The following is a 19,830-nucleotide window of genomic DNA, read 5'->3' as shown; positions in this document are numbered from 1 at the left end:
TTCCGGTTTCTGTACAATCGTCGTAAACCGTTCACACACAAAAAACAAACATACAAGCCATGTAAAAGCATTAAAATTTACCCCTTTATGGCATCTGTAATTACTAGTACATCATAAGTCCATATATTCAAAAATCATTTCATTTGGTGTAATACCTTTCAGACGATGAGACTAGTAATCATTTAATGGCAAAATATTCATTACCATTACTTAACAGGTCATCATTCATATCTTGAAAGTTCATCTGTGTTGGTAGAAGTCATCATGCAGCAAGTTTAAACTGTAATTTCCAACACAACAAAAATTGGACTCACCCAAATTCTCGACTGTACAACTCCAGTCTTTTTCAAGGAATGAGCAATCCACCGCTTCCGTGACGTCACGCAGATAACACACGTGACTCCGTGAGCAGTGGATCATAGGTTGCAGAAAGTCTGTGGCGCCCCCCGTCTCTGTTGAGGGATGGCTGTAAAGCCCTGATGTAGATGGCCTCTTTAATCCCTCGTGCAAAAAAGCCCGGTTCTGTGTCCTATGATCCACTGCTCACGGAGTCACGTGTGTTATCTGCGTGACGTCACGGAAGCGGTGGATTGCTCATTCCTTGAAAAAGACTGGAGTTGTACAGTCGAAAATTTGGGTGAGTCCAATTTTTGTTGTGTTGGAAATTACAGTTTAAACTTGCTGCATAATCTGTGGTAAATGGTGAAATACTTGATGCTGGACTTCAGAAAACATACTTTTTGTTCATGACACAAAGTTCGCCATTTCCCTGATGCCACAAGGTCAATTTTTTTTGCTTCAGACATTGCAAGCATAAGTCAGGGCGCGTTTTATCCAACACTATGAATAGTAGAAAATCTACAAAGAGTCATTTGATAGAAACATATGATTGTGATATTTCTCTAGCCGGCTGTAAGTAAAAAAAGAGCAAGTCAGAAGAAAAGCTGTATTATTCCATCCTCTGATTCATTGTACTTCATTCATCGATCACCTGTGCGACCGTACGGACACAATACAGCAGTTGAGAATGACCGTATGGACACAATACAGCAGTTGAACTTGACCGTACGGACACAATACAGCAGTTGACCGTACGGACAGACCGTGACCCGATGCCCAAACACGTGACCCGATACTATATAAACCAACGGTGTGTTACATACGGCAGTTATGGCCTCCGTCTACCTGAAAAGAGCACCGGAGGCCGTGAAGTTTATACTGTTGTGTGTAGGAACACCATTTTTCTTTGTCTGGTCTATTTTGCTCAGGGCAGCATGGTTCTTCCCGCCTCTCAGACGACAAATTTTGTCTCGATTGGAGATAAAATGGCAGACGTTGGTCCCAGGAGTATTCAAAACTCCTGAGGAATACCATCAGCTTTTGTATGAATTGACAAGCTTTGCTGCATGGTGAGGAAGGATCTCGTTGTCGTTAAAAAACCTTGGGGCTGAGGTGTTTGAGGGAGGCAAGGCGGCCGACTTCTCCCTCGTCAGGCTTGACGGGAGCTCCTGCCGGCTGCTCCAGCTCGCCCGGACGGCCCGCCCTCTGGTCATCAGCTTCGGCAGCAACACCTGACAGCCGTTCCGGGCGAAGTTGGACATGGTCAAGCGGATCATGTCGGACTTCGCCGCCGTGGCTGACTTCGTGGTGGTGTACGTGGCCGAGGTGCACCCCACGGACGGCTGGGCCATGAGCAAGAACGCTGACATCCGGCAGCACCGGAGTCTGGAGGAAAGACTGGCGGCGGCGGAGATGCTGGCTCTGCACGACATCCCCTGTCCTATCCTGGTGGACACCATGGACAACGCCGCGGTGCGCGCCTACGCCGCCATGCCCGACAGGTACGTATGCATACGGCGAGGCCTTATTCGTTGTAGGTCGTTTTACGTATTTGATGTTGTAGAATGTTCAAATATGCTGTGACGGAAGTTTGACAATCGTGTTCTGAAATAGGGTATTATACTGGTTAATCATTATCGGGTCATACGCGGCTGTGTACCTATTGGAACTGGGGTGTCCAGTAGGACATTGACACAACATGATTCAGCAACATGCGATAAATAAGTAAAGGTCTGTGCACCTAGTACCTGTACGTATACCAGTACCCGTAAAATCGTTTAGATATAAGGCTGGACCTAATCGTCTGGTGTACCTGCCATATTAAAACACTGGCGGAAATCATTTGTAAAGAATGGAGATAGGCAATTCTGACATTTTGACAATTTTGACAATTAAGCACTTGAAAATTAGGAAAGCTGACACGACAATTTATCAATAAAATGGACCAATTAGATACAAGTATAAATTACAGAAGACCAGTACATGAAACCGTCTTTTTTTAGGTACACAGTGTGCTTGCAACCGTTGGTCCTCAGAGCGTTAAATAAGTAGCACAAACGTAACCTTTATGGATTCGTAATTCTTCATTTCTATACGCCCAGTAGTAAACGTTTCTGTTCGTCGTCTCGACCGCAGGTTGTACATCGTGTTGGACGGGGTATGTGTTTACCAGGGCCGCCCGGGACCAGGTGGCTACCACCCGGAAGAAGTTCGCGACTGGCTGCAGAAATTCTCGGGATAAAGTGGACGGACTGACAGACTTTAGTTAGTTACGATGAAAGGTTAAATCTATATGGAACCGAAGTTCTTCCTACACAGTCAGTCAATCCAAGGACATCTCTATCAGGGTGTAATGAGCTCCTGGCCGCATGGTGGCGTGACAGCGTCAAGAAGGATGCGGTCCCAAACGTACTTTATATCCCTCCCGTCTATGGGACTCCATGTCCCGTCCAAATGTTTGACATTGATGTATGCTACTCTATTATTTTTGATCATCGGTATCTGTTTGCGACATCCTTAATGTTTAATAGTGTTGATCCTAATCGTTATATATATTTGAAATTATCTCAAATGCTACTATATTCACGAGTTTCTCATCCCCAGAATGCATTGCGAAGACAGGGGTCTAAACCTCATTTGCATAGGACAGGAAGGCATCGGAATAATCGCTGTCGTGAATGTACCTGAAAGAAAGACATATATTTAGGAAACACATGATAAATCAAATTGTGACTATGCAGGTTGTGACATATGACATGTGACAGTCCAGAACCAGAAGAGAAGTCAAGGTGGGTACATGGTGAGAGAGCATGATGGTCTCACAGGAAACGCCTAGGGCGCTGGTGAGAACCTGAGAACGAGACCGCCGTGTACTCGCCTTGACTTCGTTGTTGAACCTGTATGTCAATTAATACATCTAATTACAAATACTGAAATACTGATGCTGCAATAAGACAACGTGTATTGTCAAATTTGCACACATAGGGTCTGTTGCTCTTAATATAAATTTTTACGGCTCTCAGTGGCCAATATGAGATGTTGTCACATCGGCGCACCAAATCCGTAAGGTGTTTTTGGCACCCAGACAGACAGATTAGCCTTCATGTTGCTCTTCATACATACATAACCAGTCAATTTTAAGTAGGGCCGGAACACCTGTATCGAACGTTATGGCGGCCAGGGTATGACATAAATAATATGATCGACTGAACTGTCGTAAAGGTCAATGTCATTTGGCGAAGGTATGATATCGTGGAACTCTAGTTTCTGGTTGTACTAGAATTTCCCCGAACACGAGACCACCAGCTGAGAGACCCCCGATGGTGGGAAGATTGAATCAAAGATGACACTTGACTTATTTTAGGCACGAAATAACGTGCATGCTGCATGAAAAAATGTTATAAAGGAAGCACTGGTATGCAGGTTACCTGATATGTTCCCTGTGTTGTGCATTGGAGTATATGACGTAATGTTGACAAAAGCAGAATGAAACCTGTGCTTGTTCAAGTCAAGGGCATGATTCATGAAGCTAACACTGATGTTTAGAGACCTTTCAAAGATGCAGTAGAAGGCCATCATGTTGCGGGTGTGTGAGAAACTCCGTGAGGCGGACGAGAAGGGCAGGAGGTACGGACTAGCCCGTGCGGAGACAGGCTACGTCCGTGCCCTGGTGGACGCCATGGCCGACACGGACGTCGACAGGCTGAGGGAAGTGGAGCTGCTCAAAACTCTGGGCGACGTGAACTTGGAGAAAGGAAGACTCGGGAAGGACGAGGGAAAGTTCAACACAGCCTTGGCACTTTACAAGACCGCTTTTGTGCGGTCTGACCAAAACTGACTGTATCCTGGAGAGGCCACTCCATGCCAGACTACTGAACTGTAGCGGCAACACAACACGGGAAGCAGCAGATACCGGTTATAAACCTTCTACTCGATTGGCGTAGAGTAGGGTGCCAGGGGCTGCCTCCGTCGGTGGGAGAGATCGTCGCATCTCATTGGGCAGCTACCGCCCGCCTTAAGCTGGGCAACCCCCAGCCAGTAGGGTGTTGCCCCGCCACAGTCCGTCTGCCCTGCAGGGTGCGCTGGGCTTAGGGCTTGAGAGCCTGAAAGACGAACTGTATCCATTGTACCCAAGACAAATGGAAAGAAACCTACTCTTAGGCTGCTGGAATGTGCGAACATTACGATGAAACTAGTAATCATTTAATGGCAAAACATCCATTGCCATTACTTAACAGGTCATCATTCAGTTTCGAGGAACCTTTTCACCATTTCCTCAACTACAGTAGGTCGATGTGCTTCTGTTACTGTTGTAATGTATTCTAATACTCTATGTCATTTTTCGCCAGACAACTTCTGAATTGTTTAGGTTCGTCATACGTATCGCAATTGTAATTTGATGTGAAATAATTTATATTAATGTCAGCGTTACAGACGGATCAGTTTGCACAAATGGCTTCCGCCTACGTGAACAAGGAAATTTGTCTAATGCTCTATGACTCGATAAATTTTTGTCAGGCAATTGTTGCAGCGCGATTTTGACATTTCACATTCGTCATACGTACCGCAATTCTTATTTATTCACCTGAATATTCACCTGAATCCAGGCCATTAGGTACCCTTACTGGGTAATGAGGCCGTCTTCGTGGTGTAGACAGTTTGGGCATTCAGTAGAAGAAGACGTATCCGTATCTATCAGGGTGATCCTTCCACTCTATGGCCAACTTGGTCTTGAATACATTTACTGAGCTGCTGTTTACTGTGGCTGGTGACAGTTTATTCCAAATTGGGGTTGTTCTTGCAGGGAAGAAGTTGGACCTGGGTCCATTTGATTTTTGTACCTGGTACCTGTAAGCATGTCCTCTAGTCTTTGTCGATAAACTGGGCATGAACATTGACCTGTTACAGAGGTTACAGTGATTTTCTGTCCGCAGTTTATCAAATCCATGTGAGATCTTGTACAACTCAATCACATCAACTCTCAGTTTATCAAATCCATGTGAGATCTTGTACAACTCAATCACATCGACTCTCAGCCTACGGAAGTACAGTGTTGGTAATCCCAATACTCTAAGTCTGTCAGGGTATGGCAGATGTGAACTGCACGAGGCGCGTTGCCCTACGCTGCACTCTCTCCAGAGAGTCCTGATCCCTCTTTGTTTTTGGACTCCAAGTAACGCTCGCATATTCGAGGTGGGGTCGAACAAGGCTTTTATACAAGAGCAAAAACGATTCCACATCCAAGTATCGGAAAGTGTGCTTAATAGTTCCTAATACTTTGTTTGCCTTGTTGACTTGTCCCTGGACATGCTGAGTAAAGGTCAATTTGTGGTCAATTAATACCCCCAGATCTTTCTCCTCGTTTGTAGTACTCAGTGTGTGGGCTACACCATTCTCTTTCATCATTGTATAACTGTGTTGAGGGTTGCGTTTTCCAAGATGCATAACTTTACATTTGTCTGGGTAGAATTTCATCTGCATCTTGAAAGACCATTCCTGTAAGATGTTCAAGTCAGCTTGCAGACATCTAAGATGTTGACTTTTTTCACACTCTTGAACAGTCGTGTAAATCTTAGTGTCATCTGCGAACATTGACACAAAGTTATGCAGACTTTCTGGAATGTCACACACAAATATCATGAAGAGTAAGGGTCCTAAAACTGAGCCCTGCGGAACGCCGCTAGTGACAGGTTTCCAGCTCGAACTTTCCCCATTTACAACAACCCTTTGTCTCCTCATGGTCAAGAAGCCTATGATCCACTTAAGTAAACTCTTGCCCACGCCGAAGGACTCAATTTTTCCAAGTAGACGTTCATGTGGCACTGTGTCGAATGCCTTAGCATAGTCAAGAAAGATCACGTCAACGGGTAAGCCATGGCTAAGTGCCTCTGTCCAAACATCAAGAACCTCTAACAAATTTGTAACCGTAGACTTCCCTTTAGAAAAACCATGTTGTTCCGGGCACGCCAAGTTATTTAACTTGATATGTTCAATTACTGTGTCTGAAATTACCCTCTCCAGCATCTTGAAAATTACTGAGGTCAGGGATACCGGTCGATAATTTGCTGGGTCTTCTTTACTCCCTATTTATTATTTGATTTCAGATAATCAATATTAATGTCAGTGTTGCAGACTGATAAGTCTGGCAGCAGAAAAAGTCATTATTCATCATCATGCTCTTCCTGTATTGTATGAAGACGTAATTTTAGGCGTGATCAGACGTGATCTTGCGTGTCAACTGGTCTCGCGAGATTTAGCGAGAGACATGTTTAGAACTGAGAAGACAGGTTGTGGTTGTACTTTAAAAAAATCTGAGGTAAATGGTGAAGTACTTGATGCTGGACTTCAGAAAACATATACTTTTTGTTCACGACACAAAGTTCGCCATTTGGCTGATGTCACAAGGTCAATTTTTTTTGCTTCAGACATTGCAAGCATAAGTCAGGACGCGTTTTATTCAACACTATGAATAATGAATCTACAAAGAGTAATTTGATAGAAACATGATTGTGATATTTCTCTAGCCGGCTGTAGGTAAAAAAGAGCAAGTCAGAAGAAAAGCTGTATTATTCCATCCTCTGATTCATTGTACTTCATTCATCGATCACCTGCATGTGCGATCGTACGGACACAATACAGCAGTTGACCGTACGGACACAATACAGCAGCTGACCGTACGGACAGACCGTGACCCGGTACCCAAACACGTGACCCGATACTATATAAACCAACGGTGTGTTCACCTTTGTTACATACGGCAGTTATGGCGTCCGTCCACCTGAAAAGAGCACCGGAGGCCGTAAAGTTAATACTGTTTTGTGTTTTAACACCATTTTTCTTTGTCGTCTCTAACTTGCTCAGGGCAGCATGGTTCTTCCCGCCTCTCAGACGACAAATTTTGTCTCGATTGGAGAAAACATCAGAGAAGGTGGTCCCAGGAGTATTCAAAACTCCTGAGGAATATCATCAACTTTTGTACGAATTGACTAGCTTTGCTTCATGGAAGGGAAGGATCTCGGTGTGGTTAAAAAACCTTGGGGCTGAGGTGTTTGAGGGAGGCAAGGCGGCCGACTCCTCCCTCGTCAGGCTTGACGGGAGCTCCTGCCGGCTGCTCCAGCTCGCCCGGACGGCCCGCCCTCTGGTCATCAGCTTCGGCAGCAACACCTGACAACCGTTCCGGGCGAAGTTGGACGTGGTCAAGCGGATCATGTCGGACTTCGCCGCCGTGGCTGACTTCGTGGTGGTGTACGTGGCTGAGGCGCACCCCACCGACGGCTGGGTCATGAGCAAGAACGCTGACATCCGGCAGCACCGGAGTCTGGAGGAAAGACTGGCGGCGGCCGAGATGCTGGCTCTGCACGACATCCCCTGTCCTATCCTGGTGGACACCATGGACAACGCCGCCGCGCGCGCCTACGCCGCCATGCCCGACAGGTACGTATGCATACGGCGAGGCCTCATTCGTTGTAGGTCGTTTTACGTATTTGATGTTGTAGAATGTTCAAATATGCTGTGACGGAAGTTTGACATCGTACAACAATCGTGTTCTGAAATAGGGTATTATACTGGTTAATCATTATCGGGTCAGACGCGGCTGTGTACCTATTGGAACTGGGGTGTCCAGTAGGACATTGACACAACATGATTCAGCAACATGCGATAAATAAGTAAAGGTCTGTGCACCTAGTACCTGTACGTATACCAGTACCCGTAAAATCGTTTAGATATAAGGCTGGACCTAATCGTCTGGTGTACCTGTATATCAAAACACTGGTGGAAATCATTTGTAAAGAATGGAGATAGGCAATTCTGACATTTTGACAATTTTGACAATTAAGCACTTGAAAATTAGGAAAGCTGACACGACAATTTATCAATAAAATGGACCAATTAGATACAAGTATAAATTACAGAAGACCAGTACATGAAACCGTCTTTTTTTAGGTACACACTACACAGTGTGCTTGCAATCGTTGGTCCTCAGAGCGTTAAATAATTAGCACAAACGTAACCTTTATGGATTCGTAATTCTCCATTTCTATACGCCCAGTAGTAAACGTTTCTGTTCGTCGTCTCGACCGCAGGTTGTACATCGCGTTGGACGGGGTATGTGTTTACCAGGGCCTCCCGGGACCAGGTGGCTACCATCCGGAAGAAGTTCGCGACTGGCTGCAGAAATTCTCGGGATAAAGTGGACGGACTGACAGACTTTAGTTAGTTACGATGAAAGGTTAAATCTATATGGAACCGAAGTTCTTCCTACACAGTCAGTCAATCCAAGGACATCTTTATCAGGGTGTAATGAGCTCCTGGCCGCATGGTGGCGTGACAGCGTCAAGAAGGATGCGGTCCCAAAGTACTTTATATCCCTCCCGTCCAAATGTTTGACATTGATGTATGCTACTCTACTATTTTTGGATCATCGGTATCTGTTTGCGACATCCTTAATGTTTAATAGTGTTGATCCTAATCGTTATATATTGTTGAAATTATCTCAACTGCTACTATTCACGAGTTTCTCATCCCCAGAATGCATTGCGAAGACAGGGGTCTAAACCTCATTTGCATAGGAGAGGAAGGCATCGGAATAATCCCTGTCGTGAATGTACCTGAAAGAAAGACATGCATTTAGGAAACACATGATAAATCAGATTGCATGTGACTGTACAAGTTGTGACATATGACAGTCCAGAACCAGAAGAGAAGTCAAGGTGGGTACATGGTGAGAGAGCATGATGGTCTCACCGGAAACGCCTAGGGCGCTGGTGAGAACCTGAGAACGAGATCGCCGTGTACGCGCCTTGACTTCGTTGTTGAACCTGTGTGTCACTTAATACTTCCAATTACAAATACTGATGCTACAATAAGACAACATGTATTGTCAAATTTGCACACATAGGGTCTGTTGCTCTTCACACATACATAACCAGCCAATTTTAAGTAGGGCCGGAACACCTGTGTCGAACGCTATGGCGGCAAGGGTATGACATAAATAACATGATCTACTGAACTGTCGTAAAGGTTAATGTCATTTGGCGAAGGTATGATATCGTAGAACTCTAGTTTTTGGTTGTACTACAATTTCCCCGAACACGAGACCACCAGCTGAGAGACCCCCGATGGTGGGAAGATTGAATCAAAGATGACACTTGTCTTATTTTAGGCACGAAATAACGCGCATGCTGCATGGAAAAAATGTTATAAAGGAAGCACTGGTATGCAGGTTATCTGATATGTTCCCTGTGTTGTGCATTGGGCTATTGAACGATGACGTAGTGTTGACAAAAGCAGAATGAAACCTGTGCTTGTTCAAGTCAAGGGCATGATTCATGAAGCTAACACTGATGTTTAGAGACCTTTCAAAGATGCTGTAGAAGGCGATCATGTTGCGGGTGTGTGAGAAACTCCGTGAGGCGGACGAGAAGGGCAGGAGGTACGGACTAGCCCGTGCGGAGACAGGCTACCTCCGTGCTCTGGTAGACGCCATGGCCGACACAGACAGGCTGGCGGAAGTGGAGCTGCTCAAAACTCTGGGCGACGTGAACTTGGAGAAGGGAAGACTCGGGAAGGACGAGGGAAAGTTCAACACGGCCTTGGCGCTTTACAAGACCGCTTTTGTGCGGTGTGACCAAAGGGAACGGGGAGATGGTATAGAACACCGCTACCACTACACGGAGAGGCTTTTACAAGGGGTCTCTTCACAAGGTAGGAAACAGCCAACTTCGGAAGACAAGGAAACGTCTACACCTTCAAGGGTAGCGGCAAAGTTCCAAGATTTGGACAAGAGACGGGCTACCAGAGGTAACACAGACTCTTTGCTGGTTGGATACGCACAGGTGGTGGTAGAGGCGATGGTAAAAGATGATAATATGTTAGAAACAGAAGCGATCAAGGGTCTGGGTGACGTGTACCTGAAAAGAGGAAGAGAAACTGGAGACACAAGAGACTTCACCAGAGCTTCTGCTCTGTACAACAGGGCACTGGCCCGGTGTAACAACGTCCATGTAACAGTTGTCATTGTTCACCGCTTACTGCACACCGCAAAAATTAGGCAAGGCATCATAACAAGAAAGAAGGTGAGCTCACGGGTGAACTATTTTTACTTGAGCATGACGGAACTCGTCGGTGCTGACTAAGCCTCTAGATTTAGACTCGGGTTGTTTATCTCCAAAATTTCCGTTCCACTAGTTGCGAAACACGTATTACTTCTTCTTTTTTTATTCATTGAAACAAGAAAGTACAAGACACAGAGGTGAAAAACTCTAGCCGAAGCTAATATTAATCACACCACTGACATAGAATACAAAATACAGGTATGACAATGACAAAACAACAAATGAGCGTTCGTATATACAAGAGTAACGGCAATATAAATCATTAGGCAACTGTAAATCGTTGGGTATTAAGTATAAAGGTTTGAGTAAGAATCAGCTTTTTTTGTTGACTTCAAAAGTCTTCAAAAATTACTTCTATAGATCATATTCTACTAGAATGATACCACTAACTTCTTATATAGATTTATTCACTCTCTTGTCTCAGCCTAAAAAGTGCGCTTTGGGTAGAATGTGTGGAGGGAGCAAGGGGCCAGTTGCTGGCTTAGGCATTTAGGCAGGCAGGCAGGATTTTGTATCTTTGAGGACAGAACAGTTTGAATATTTTTGACTGTGTTTGCGCTAGTTAGGAAAAGTACTATTGCGTCCAAATAGTCAGTAATGCTCGATTGGACAACCAGTCATTTCATGATACTGTACTTTGAATTGCCCTTGCACGAGTCATGTTTGGTTCTTTGCCATTGGTCCATTCGTTAACCATTCTTTTGTACATTAAATAACACGATTGCCCACCTACTAAATAACCATTGTTTCATATTTGCATAATTAATGAGAAAATGTTATAATTACATAGTGGTAACTGCCTGGAATTTCATACTTGGGTATTTGAAAGTTATGTGAAGGTGAAAATAATTAAACATAACTTATTCAAATAAGGACCTCATTTGCATGATTTATGAGGAAATACTATAATGGCATTCTTTGATAAGATAAGACTATTCTGGTGTAGAATATGATCAACAGATATAATTGATGCAATATAGGACCCTATTTGCACAATCAGGGGGATTAATCTATAATTTCTTAGTCATAAAGGCTAACATCATTTGGCGAAGGTATGAGATCGTAGAACTCTAGTTCCTTTTGGTTCTCGTAGAGGTCAACACCACAACAAGACGTGGGAGGACGAAACGACCACTTAGCTGCACCCTCAAGTAACCAGACCACCAGTCAAGATGACGACGACACGTTAGTGCTATGTTTCCCTGTCTACTGTATTAAGTGCTGTTGCTGTTTCCAATCTAAATAACTCTTGAATCAATATGAATATCGAGCCAGTTAGTATCATGTAAAGAAAATTTTTTAATAATGTTGAATCTGGCAAAAATAGAAATTTTGATAAAGGAATAATAACGATTATATTTATCATAATTAGGCGACGTTCGAAAACATGACCAGAAATTTATTACATATGTCATTAAATGTTACTGTGTATAACTTTGCTTTTTGACGTTGTCAAAGGACTAAATTGTAAAAATCTATGTTACAATTAGAAAGGTAACATTTGCAAAGCAAGTGCATAATGTTTACCTTCGCACATGGTCTGCCCTGTTAATTTTTACTCAAATACATTCATATATATGGTCAGACAGGAAATTCCTCCTTGCTACATTATGTAACCCACCACCAGTTACCATGGTGACAGACGTCAACAAATCAGGTCATTGGCCAGGTCAGAAGTTAGTGTTTGGAGAAGAAGAAGAGTAAGAGGAAACTGAGCAAAACAATATGTTTTCCTTCGGTAAACATAATTATAATGGATGCTTGGCATTCTATTTATAGTGCATCTGTCGCCTTTGTACCGGTGCAATAGCTCAATTGATAGAGTGCTCGCTTTGTAACCGGGAGGTCGTGAGTTCAAACCCCGGCCGGGTCATACCAAAGACTTTAAAAATGGTTCACACTTCTTTCTCTGCTTAGCACTCAGCACATATGGGAAAGAGTGTGGGAAGGTCAAGCACACAGCACTACCAGCGGACTAGCCCCCTGCTGTAGTGCCCTGCACGACTGTGTGTCGCCCAAGGGCTACGGAAATGGACATGGTCACCAAACCCTATGCTCTGCATAGACCTTTTGTCGCCTTAGTGAAGTACGTTTCTTTCAAAACATGTTCCGTTTTTTTTTTTCAGATCCTACCGTGAATACATCAAAACGGCAGAAAGTGACTTGGAAAATGGAGATCTGAACGCAGCAGAACAGAAATTAGCAGACGCCCTGAAACTTGTTCACCGTATGTTATACACTTTCCATGCATACAAAATCTAATTATACGTACATTTTCCATAAAGTTTAAAGAGGTTTCAATTTCAGTTGAATATGTACAGTTAAAACTTTACTGGTGATTTAGTTGCATGATTTCATCTATCACTAGTTTTGTTATAGTTTCATATTTGTAAACGTATTTGAACTCTATGACATCAGTAATATTTTTTCATCCGTAAACGTAACCATAGCACCAAGTATCACTGCTGAAGTTTCATTAGTTCTGATCTTTTTAACTTCATTTAAATTCCTACCTACAGATCGCAGTAAACCCAACAAGACTAAAGAAGCCGACTGTCTGTGCAGGTTGGGTGACGTCTACGTCGAGCGAGGTAAGCGGACAGGAGAAGGTAGGAAATTCACACAGGCAGCAGCTCTGTATAACGCCTCCATGGCACGGTCAGATGGAGACAAACAGAACATTGTAACACGACTGCAAGAGACAGAAAGGCAGTTTCTTAGACACACTTGTGACTTGGACTGTGAACCGTGCCCGTATAGCAGCGCGTTAGATCACATCAAGGAACTGCACAACTCGCGCGCCCGTGTAAAATCTCAGCTCGAAACAGTTCATGAAGAAAATAACCCTTATAAGTATGATGAAGACGATCCCGTCGTAAAACAGATAGAAATCAAACGAGCCGAAGCAATCACGAACCTCTTCAAGACCATTGCAGTTACAAGACAAGAGTTTATCCAAGCACTGACGGAGGAATGCATCGCCAAACTCGGACCTCCTCCCTGTAAGTACGCTTTCATCGGGTTGGGGTCACAAGCCACAGAACTGGTGACGCCGTACTCCGACCTGGAATTCGCCATTCTCATTGAAGAAGGGGAGGATGATGATGATACACGGAGGTACTTCTTAAATCTCACACACTACTTACATCTAAAAGTTATTAACCTGGGGGAAACCATCCTCCCAGCCATGGCCATCCCGTCACTCAACGACTTTCTCTCAGAAGACCCAGAGAAAGATTGGTTCTTTGACTCCGTCACACCTCGCGGCTTCGCCTTCGACGGATTCATGCCATGGGCTTCTAAGACTCCGTTTGGAAGAGACGAAACCAAAAGCAAACCATCCGTTAGTCTCATCCAGACTCCTGCCAAGTTGGCCGAATATCAGCATATGCACATCGCCCTGGCGGAAGGCTATCATCTGTCTGACATCCTCAGACGGGTGACCTACTTAGCAGGAGACAAGTCTTTAGTGGAAGAGTATACGGACAGAGCCAACAAAAGCGTAGATCGCTCCTCCGTGCTAGCAAGGTTGTCAGTAACATTCGAGGATGATATTCGGCAAATAGAAAGTATTGAACCAACGGGGAAACTTCTGAATGTCAAGAAAGAAATCTACCGTTTTCCCAGCGTGGCCGTTGATGTGTTGAGTACTCGATGTGGTCTTATGATCCCCAGTGTGTGGGGGTTGATAGAAGAGTTACACAAGACGCAACAAATCAGTCATGAAGATGCCCACCACTTGACTGTACTGATCAGCATCTCAGCGGAGCTACGGTTAAGAACGTACATTGCCAACGGAGGACAGAAGGACAGACTGTCTCCTCTAACGGAGATGAAAGTTCAACTTGAAAAACATGACGTAGATAACACCTTCGTTGAGTCAGTTTTCTACATACCAGATTCAAAAATGCTTTTTAGGTACTACTATACTGCCATCCCACTAAAAGGATGCATTACCGATATAATTGCAAATAAAAATACAACGGCAAAGATATTTAAAACAGAAATCTTTGACGCCTCATTTCAAACAAGGGGTCAAATAACACAAGAGCTGTTGCAGTTAGACGCATCCATACGTCACTATGAGGCAGCACTGAAAGAGGCGGGCGGTGACAAGGAAAGACAGTTAGAAATACTTTTTGCAATAGGCAATGTCTGTAAAAGTCGCGGTGACTATAAGAAAGCGAGCGGCTACTACGAACGAGCACTTAGCTTTGGAAACTCTATGTATGTAGGCACCGAAATGCGTGTTGCATTGCATGTAAACATTGGGGTATGTTGGAATGAGCTTGGAGATCATAGGAAAGCTATCAGTTATTACGAACAGTCACTGAAAATGATGTATGCTATCTATGGCAAAACAACGCCACATCTAGACATTGCTTCATTACTAAGCTGCTTTGGAAACTGTTGGAGGGGGTTCGGCGATCAGAGAAAAGCAATCCGGTATCACGAAAAGTCACTGAAGATGAGGAAAGCTATCTATGGCAAAACAACACCACATCCTGACATTGCCTCATCACTAAACAATATTGGAAACTGTTGGAATGACCTTGGTGATCAGAGGAAAGCTATCCGCTATTACGAACAGTCACTGAATATGGCAAAAATTATCTATGGCGCAACAACTGCCCATCCCAACATTGCTTCATTTTCAAGCAACATTGGGGCATATTGGAATGAACTTGGTGATCAGAGGAAAGCTATGAGGTACTACGAGCAGTCACTAAAGATGTGGAAAGTTATCTATGGGGACGGTGCGAAACATTGCCATATTGCCTACTCACTAAACAACATTGGGAACTGTTGGCATAAACTTGGCTACCAGAGGAAAGCCATCGGTTATTACGAACAGTCACTGCAGATGAGTAAAGCTATATTTGGCGAAACAACACCACACCCCGACATTGCTTCATGGCTAAACAATATTGGGAACTGTTGGCATAAAATTGGCTATCAGAGTAAAGCTATCAGATATTACGAACAGTCACTGAAAATGAGGGAAACTATCTATGGCGAAACGACGCCACATACTGACATTGCTTCATCACTAAACAACATTGGGAACTGTTGGCATAAAATTGGCGATCAGAGTAAAGCTATCAGATATTACGAACAGTCACTGAAGATGAAGAAAGATATCTATGGCAAAACAACTCCACATCCCGCCATTGCAATATCACTAAACAGCATCGGGAATTGTTGGCATGAACTTGGCTATCAGAGGAAAGCTATGAGTTATTACGAACAGTCACTGAAGATGAAAACATCTATCTATGGCAAAACAACGCCACATCCCGCCATTGCTACATCACTCAGCAGCATTGGAGACTGTTGGCGTTCCCTTGGCGATCGGAGGACAGCTATTAGTTATCACGAACTGTCAGTGAAGATGAATGAAGCTGTCTATGGGAAAACAACGCCACATCCCGACATTGCTTTATCACTAGGCAATATTGGAATATGTTGGAATTTGCTCGGCGATCAGAGGAAAGCCATCAGGTATCTGGAACAGTCAGTGAAGATGATGAAAGCTGTCTATGGCGAAACAACACCACATCCCGACATGGCTAAATTATTAAACAACACTGGAATTTGTTGGAGGGACCTTGGTCATCGGAGGAAAGCTAGCAGTTATTTCGAAAAGTCACTGCAGATGATGAAAGTCATCTATGAGGACGATGTGGCGCATCCCTACATTGCAACAGTACTAGACAACATTCAAACCCTCCACGATTAAAGTGAAACCGCAAATCGGCAAACAAAATTAGCTAACTGCGAATGCACTATATCAAATACCCAGTCTTGACATATCATGTCATTATTTACCCTTAAATATCAAGTATATTGTATGAAATACAAAGTATGACAACTTACGTAACAATTATTACTCCGTGAAGGAGGTCAGGACCTCCGGACGGAGTGTTGTGATCGGCTGATTTTTCATGTTCGCAGTCAAAACACTGGGTTCTCTTTGTGTAATCGGCACGCAATTTTATACGCCGTCTGCGGGCATGCCCGTGTTGATGCACGAATGTGTATTTTTGCCGTTGCTGCTTTCGCGGTCAATGTAATATTGCAGACGCACCCCTACAATTACGAGGCAAATTGGAATGGTCCAGAAAAACGCGTTGTTTGGAATAGCAGTGGGGGGGGTGTAACTTCATGCAGATACGGGGTGGTTTTGATAAGTGGTTCCAGATGTTTTTGCCCATGGTTAAGAGATGCCAAGTTTTTTTGGAAGATGTTCGCAGCCAAAACGCATTCTTCCGTACGTCGCATTTTTGTGTAATTTCGCATGTGGTGTGGCATTATGTCCGGGATGATGCACGTCTTTTTATTTTTACCTTAGCTGTTTTGATATTGGAGTAAATGGTTATTTTCGAAACATCCCCATGTCGTTGAAATGTTGTCGTCCGTTTATGTCACCGGTAGTAAGACGCGATGAGGCTGATGGGGACGGAAATGTGGGGTGGTCAGAGGTCAACATTAGGAAATGTTAATACCGATGACGTAATCCTATCGATTTCAAACTGGTGGGGTGTGGCGACCTAGTGGCGGCGTGTATTTAGTCACGTAGCAACTGGCCGGTCGCCCTAGCAACGAGCATGCTGGCCGCTTGACTGTACACATTGGCAATATTTTTGGGTTGGGCCGCTCCATAGTGTTAGTGGAGCAGCTCTTTGTAAACATGGACAATATTTTTGAGCAACCCATCAATGTGTTCTGCCTCGTGGTCGGATGTGGTCTGGGGCTGGTAAACCGCACATACTAGTAGATCGGGTAATTTTATGATTTGCTAGTTGTAAAGGCGTCTTGTAGTATGAGCCGGTATATGAAGAAGTAGCCTGTACATGTGTTACACAATCATGCTTTCGACCGGATTGATGTGCAACTGTTACTAATTACAGGGACTGCGCTAATGCCGACTGGTTGCTTGGCCAGTCGCGCTGTCCTGATACACCGCGAATGTTGGTCATTATGCGAGTGTTCCCTGTAGACAGTCCCGGGAGTCATTTTTTTCGCACATTCGCACATTCCAGGAGCCAAACGTTCATGAACCGAGTCCAAAAAACCGAAACGTGAAAATCGGATGATCGGGACCTGATGTACATTTCTCTTTCTGTAGATTGTACACACAATACACACATCTTTAGATAATCTGGCCATGGCAGGTAAAAAAAGGAACCCTGAATCATACTAGATTAGCGAAAATGCATGTTTATGCGTTCAAAACAAGAAAAGAAATTGTTTCCCGGTATTAATCTCTTGAAACACGGCGCTGAATATTGACGCAAAAATATTTCGGGCATCGCGCGCCCTTCCCCGTTGTTTAGACTGTATGCAAATCCCGCGTCACGTGTCGGCATTTCTGATCTCTGATTGGTTGTTGCGTCTTAAGATGACTGAGCCGACGCGCGATTAAACAATTTTTCTTTGTTCGATTTATCACACTTCACAGAGAATTGTCGCCAATGGCTACTTCTTTTTGTTGCAATATATAATACTTCACGGAGAATTGTCACCTATGGCTTCTTGTTATTTATTATAGGACACTGATCTCGACTATAAAAGACTATGTAGCATGAGCTGAGGCTACATACATGGATGTTCATGTGCAGCATTTGGATGGGATTTGAAACACTTGAACAGTTAGTTACCTAACATTTAATTATAAAAGTACGTAGTCCATGTTGCAAAAATATTGGAAAACAATACTAATGTCATAGAATGCCGAAATCAATTCAGGAAAAAAGAAAATGTGAAGAAATGAGAATGAAGAGTCTATTATTATTCGCCATACTATGCTCTTTGTGTCTAGTCATTTGTCGAACTACGTAGATTTCATACTGGAGGAAACCTTTTTTGCCAAACTTTTTTTTCATTCGCACGCTCGTGTCAGTTCTGGGGTTCCCAGAGGATGCCATCCATATAATCAAATCAACATGGCCTAACCACTGAAGGATATACACGACGTTAACGGTTAAGTACACATGATAGCCATGGCTCTCCGCTCTTCATATTTTAACCTTCGCTTAAAGCTAAAAGTTCAGTTTGACGGGCTTAAGAGCCACGATATAATCAGATATGTACACACCACACGTATCATTTCACACAACTATAGTGTTATATTTCATTAAAACACAAGATACAATGATGCTGTAGCATATTGAATACGTCTAGAACAAACAAGGAAAATCGTAGATTCAAACCTCCGGGTTTTTTTGTATTGTATTGGTTTAGGTTATTTGTTTGTGTGTAGTATGAAAGTTATGTGCGTAATATGTTTGTATGTGTTTGATGGCTACTGACGGTTGGTTTGGTATGGACTGTTGATTAACGTGTCTGACAGCCTACACCGTCACCCGCGCCATTACCCCCGCCGTCACCCAAATTTTTTATCGGAACCAGACACCCCTCTGTTTGACCCCTTTTGAATGCTAAGACCCAAAACTGCAACCTCCCCATTCCTTAACAACATGGTAAATTCCATTTTCAGCATGGCGGGGGTGTCCGGAGCACTTAAAAACCTTTTATTTCGACGCCCATAAGCACATATGCAATTAAACAAAAACGTTCTGCATCATCTGCAGCCCAATAGCAATACGTATACCGAACAACAGACCAATCCGTCCAGCCGATCGCGAGAAACAGCTGCTGACAGAAATGTTTCGAACAAGCCTGAGGCTATTGACAGGACGGTCCTGTCAATAGCAGAAAATATTGCACTGCTGACAGGACGATCCTGTCAATAGCAGAAAATACTGCACTGCTGACAGGACGATCCTGTCAATAGCAGAAAATACTGCACTGCTGACAGGACGATCCTGTCAGCAGTGCCATTTTTGACACTATTGACAGGATCGTCCTGTCAGCAGTGCCATTTTTGGCACTATTGACAGGATTTTTTTAAATCTTCCATTTTGGGCTGTATTGACATGATTTCTTCATGTTTTAATTTTTTTAACCATGTTTTCATTTTTTTTCAGTCAGAAGGCATATGCTACTGTACTGTAGATTAGGCGTTTCACGATGGCGGCTATCATCGCGTTAACAGCTAGTTATTATCATTACAGAGTACTCCAGCAGATACATGTCAAAACTAGACATGCTCAAAATATAAATATAGGCGAATTTCACGCATAAGCTGTCTGAAATACGAAGGCAGCTGTGTTTACATAGTTTTTCGAGTAAACAGGCGGGCAAACTTTCTGCGAGCTGTGATTGGCCAAAACTCCCCCCCCCCCGGCCCGACTCGATACGTCTGCTTGGATCCTTGCATGACAATGGAATCGAAACCGGCATTGGAAAGGGCATCCACAAATTCTATGGCATTGTCTGTATAGTTGAAATTTATGTTATGTACCAGTAGATG

General features: G+C 43.7%; 3 protein-coding genes across 4 annotated transcripts in view; all 3 read left to right on the top strand.

The window, feature by feature from the left end:
* The first annotated feature begins 1,173 nt into the window (after nucleotides 1–1,173).
* LOC109487750 (type I iodothyronine deiodinase-like) lies at nucleotides 1,174–3,267 on the top strand. The gene is made up of 2 exons (XM_019791817.1): nucleotides 1,174–1,841; nucleotides 2,476–3,267. Exons 1-2 carry the CDS (start codon nucleotides 1,600–1,602, stop codon nucleotides 2,579–2,581), a joined length of 348 nt encoding a protein of 115 aa, XP_019647376.1. The 5' UTR covers nucleotides 1,174–1,599; the 3' UTR covers nucleotides 2,582–3,267.
* Nucleotides 3,268–7,450: 4,183 nt separating this feature from the next.
* On the top strand, nucleotides 7,451–9,014 carry LOC109487752 (type I iodothyronine deiodinase-like). The gene is made up of 2 exons (XM_019791819.1): nucleotides 7,451–7,773; nucleotides 8,424–9,014. Exons 1-2 carry the CDS (start codon nucleotides 7,547–7,549, stop codon nucleotides 8,527–8,529), a joined length of 333 nt encoding a protein of 110 aa, XP_019647378.1. The 5' UTR covers nucleotides 7,451–7,546; the 3' UTR covers nucleotides 8,530–9,014.
* A 47-nt stretch (nucleotides 9,015–9,061) lies between these two features.
* The window catches only part of LOC109487679, an 11,392-nt gene continuing 623 nt past the window's right edge, over nucleotides 9,062–19,830 (top strand). The window contains exons 1-4 of one of the 2 annotated variants that reach the window (XM_019791697.1): nucleotides 9,062–10,415; nucleotides 11,548–11,639; nucleotides 12,581–12,681; nucleotides 12,974–16,204. In XM_019791697.1, coding sequence (XP_019647256.1) covers nucleotides 9,723–10,415; nucleotides 11,548–11,639; nucleotides 12,581–12,681; nucleotides 12,974–16,194 — 4,107 coding nt within the window. In that variant the 5' untranslated portion in view covers nucleotides 9,062–9,722 and the 3' untranslated portion in view covers nucleotides 16,195–16,204. Of the gene's footprint in view, nucleotides 10,416–11,547; nucleotides 11,640–12,580; nucleotides 12,682–12,973; nucleotides 16,331–19,830 lie in introns of those variants that run through there. The other variant, XM_019791696.1, reaches the window with a different exon arrangement.

Source organism: Branchiostoma belcheri, unplaced genomic scaffold (genome assembly GCF_001625305.1).
Source record: "Branchiostoma belcheri isolate BF01 breed outbred unplaced genomic scaffold, Haploidv18h27 scaffold9, whole genome shotgun sequence".
Classification (NCBI taxonomy): domain Eukaryota; kingdom Metazoa; phylum Chordata; class Leptocardii; order Amphioxiformes; family Branchiostomatidae; genus Branchiostoma; species Branchiostoma belcheri.
This window is presented reverse-complemented; position numbering and strand designations above follow the sequence as displayed.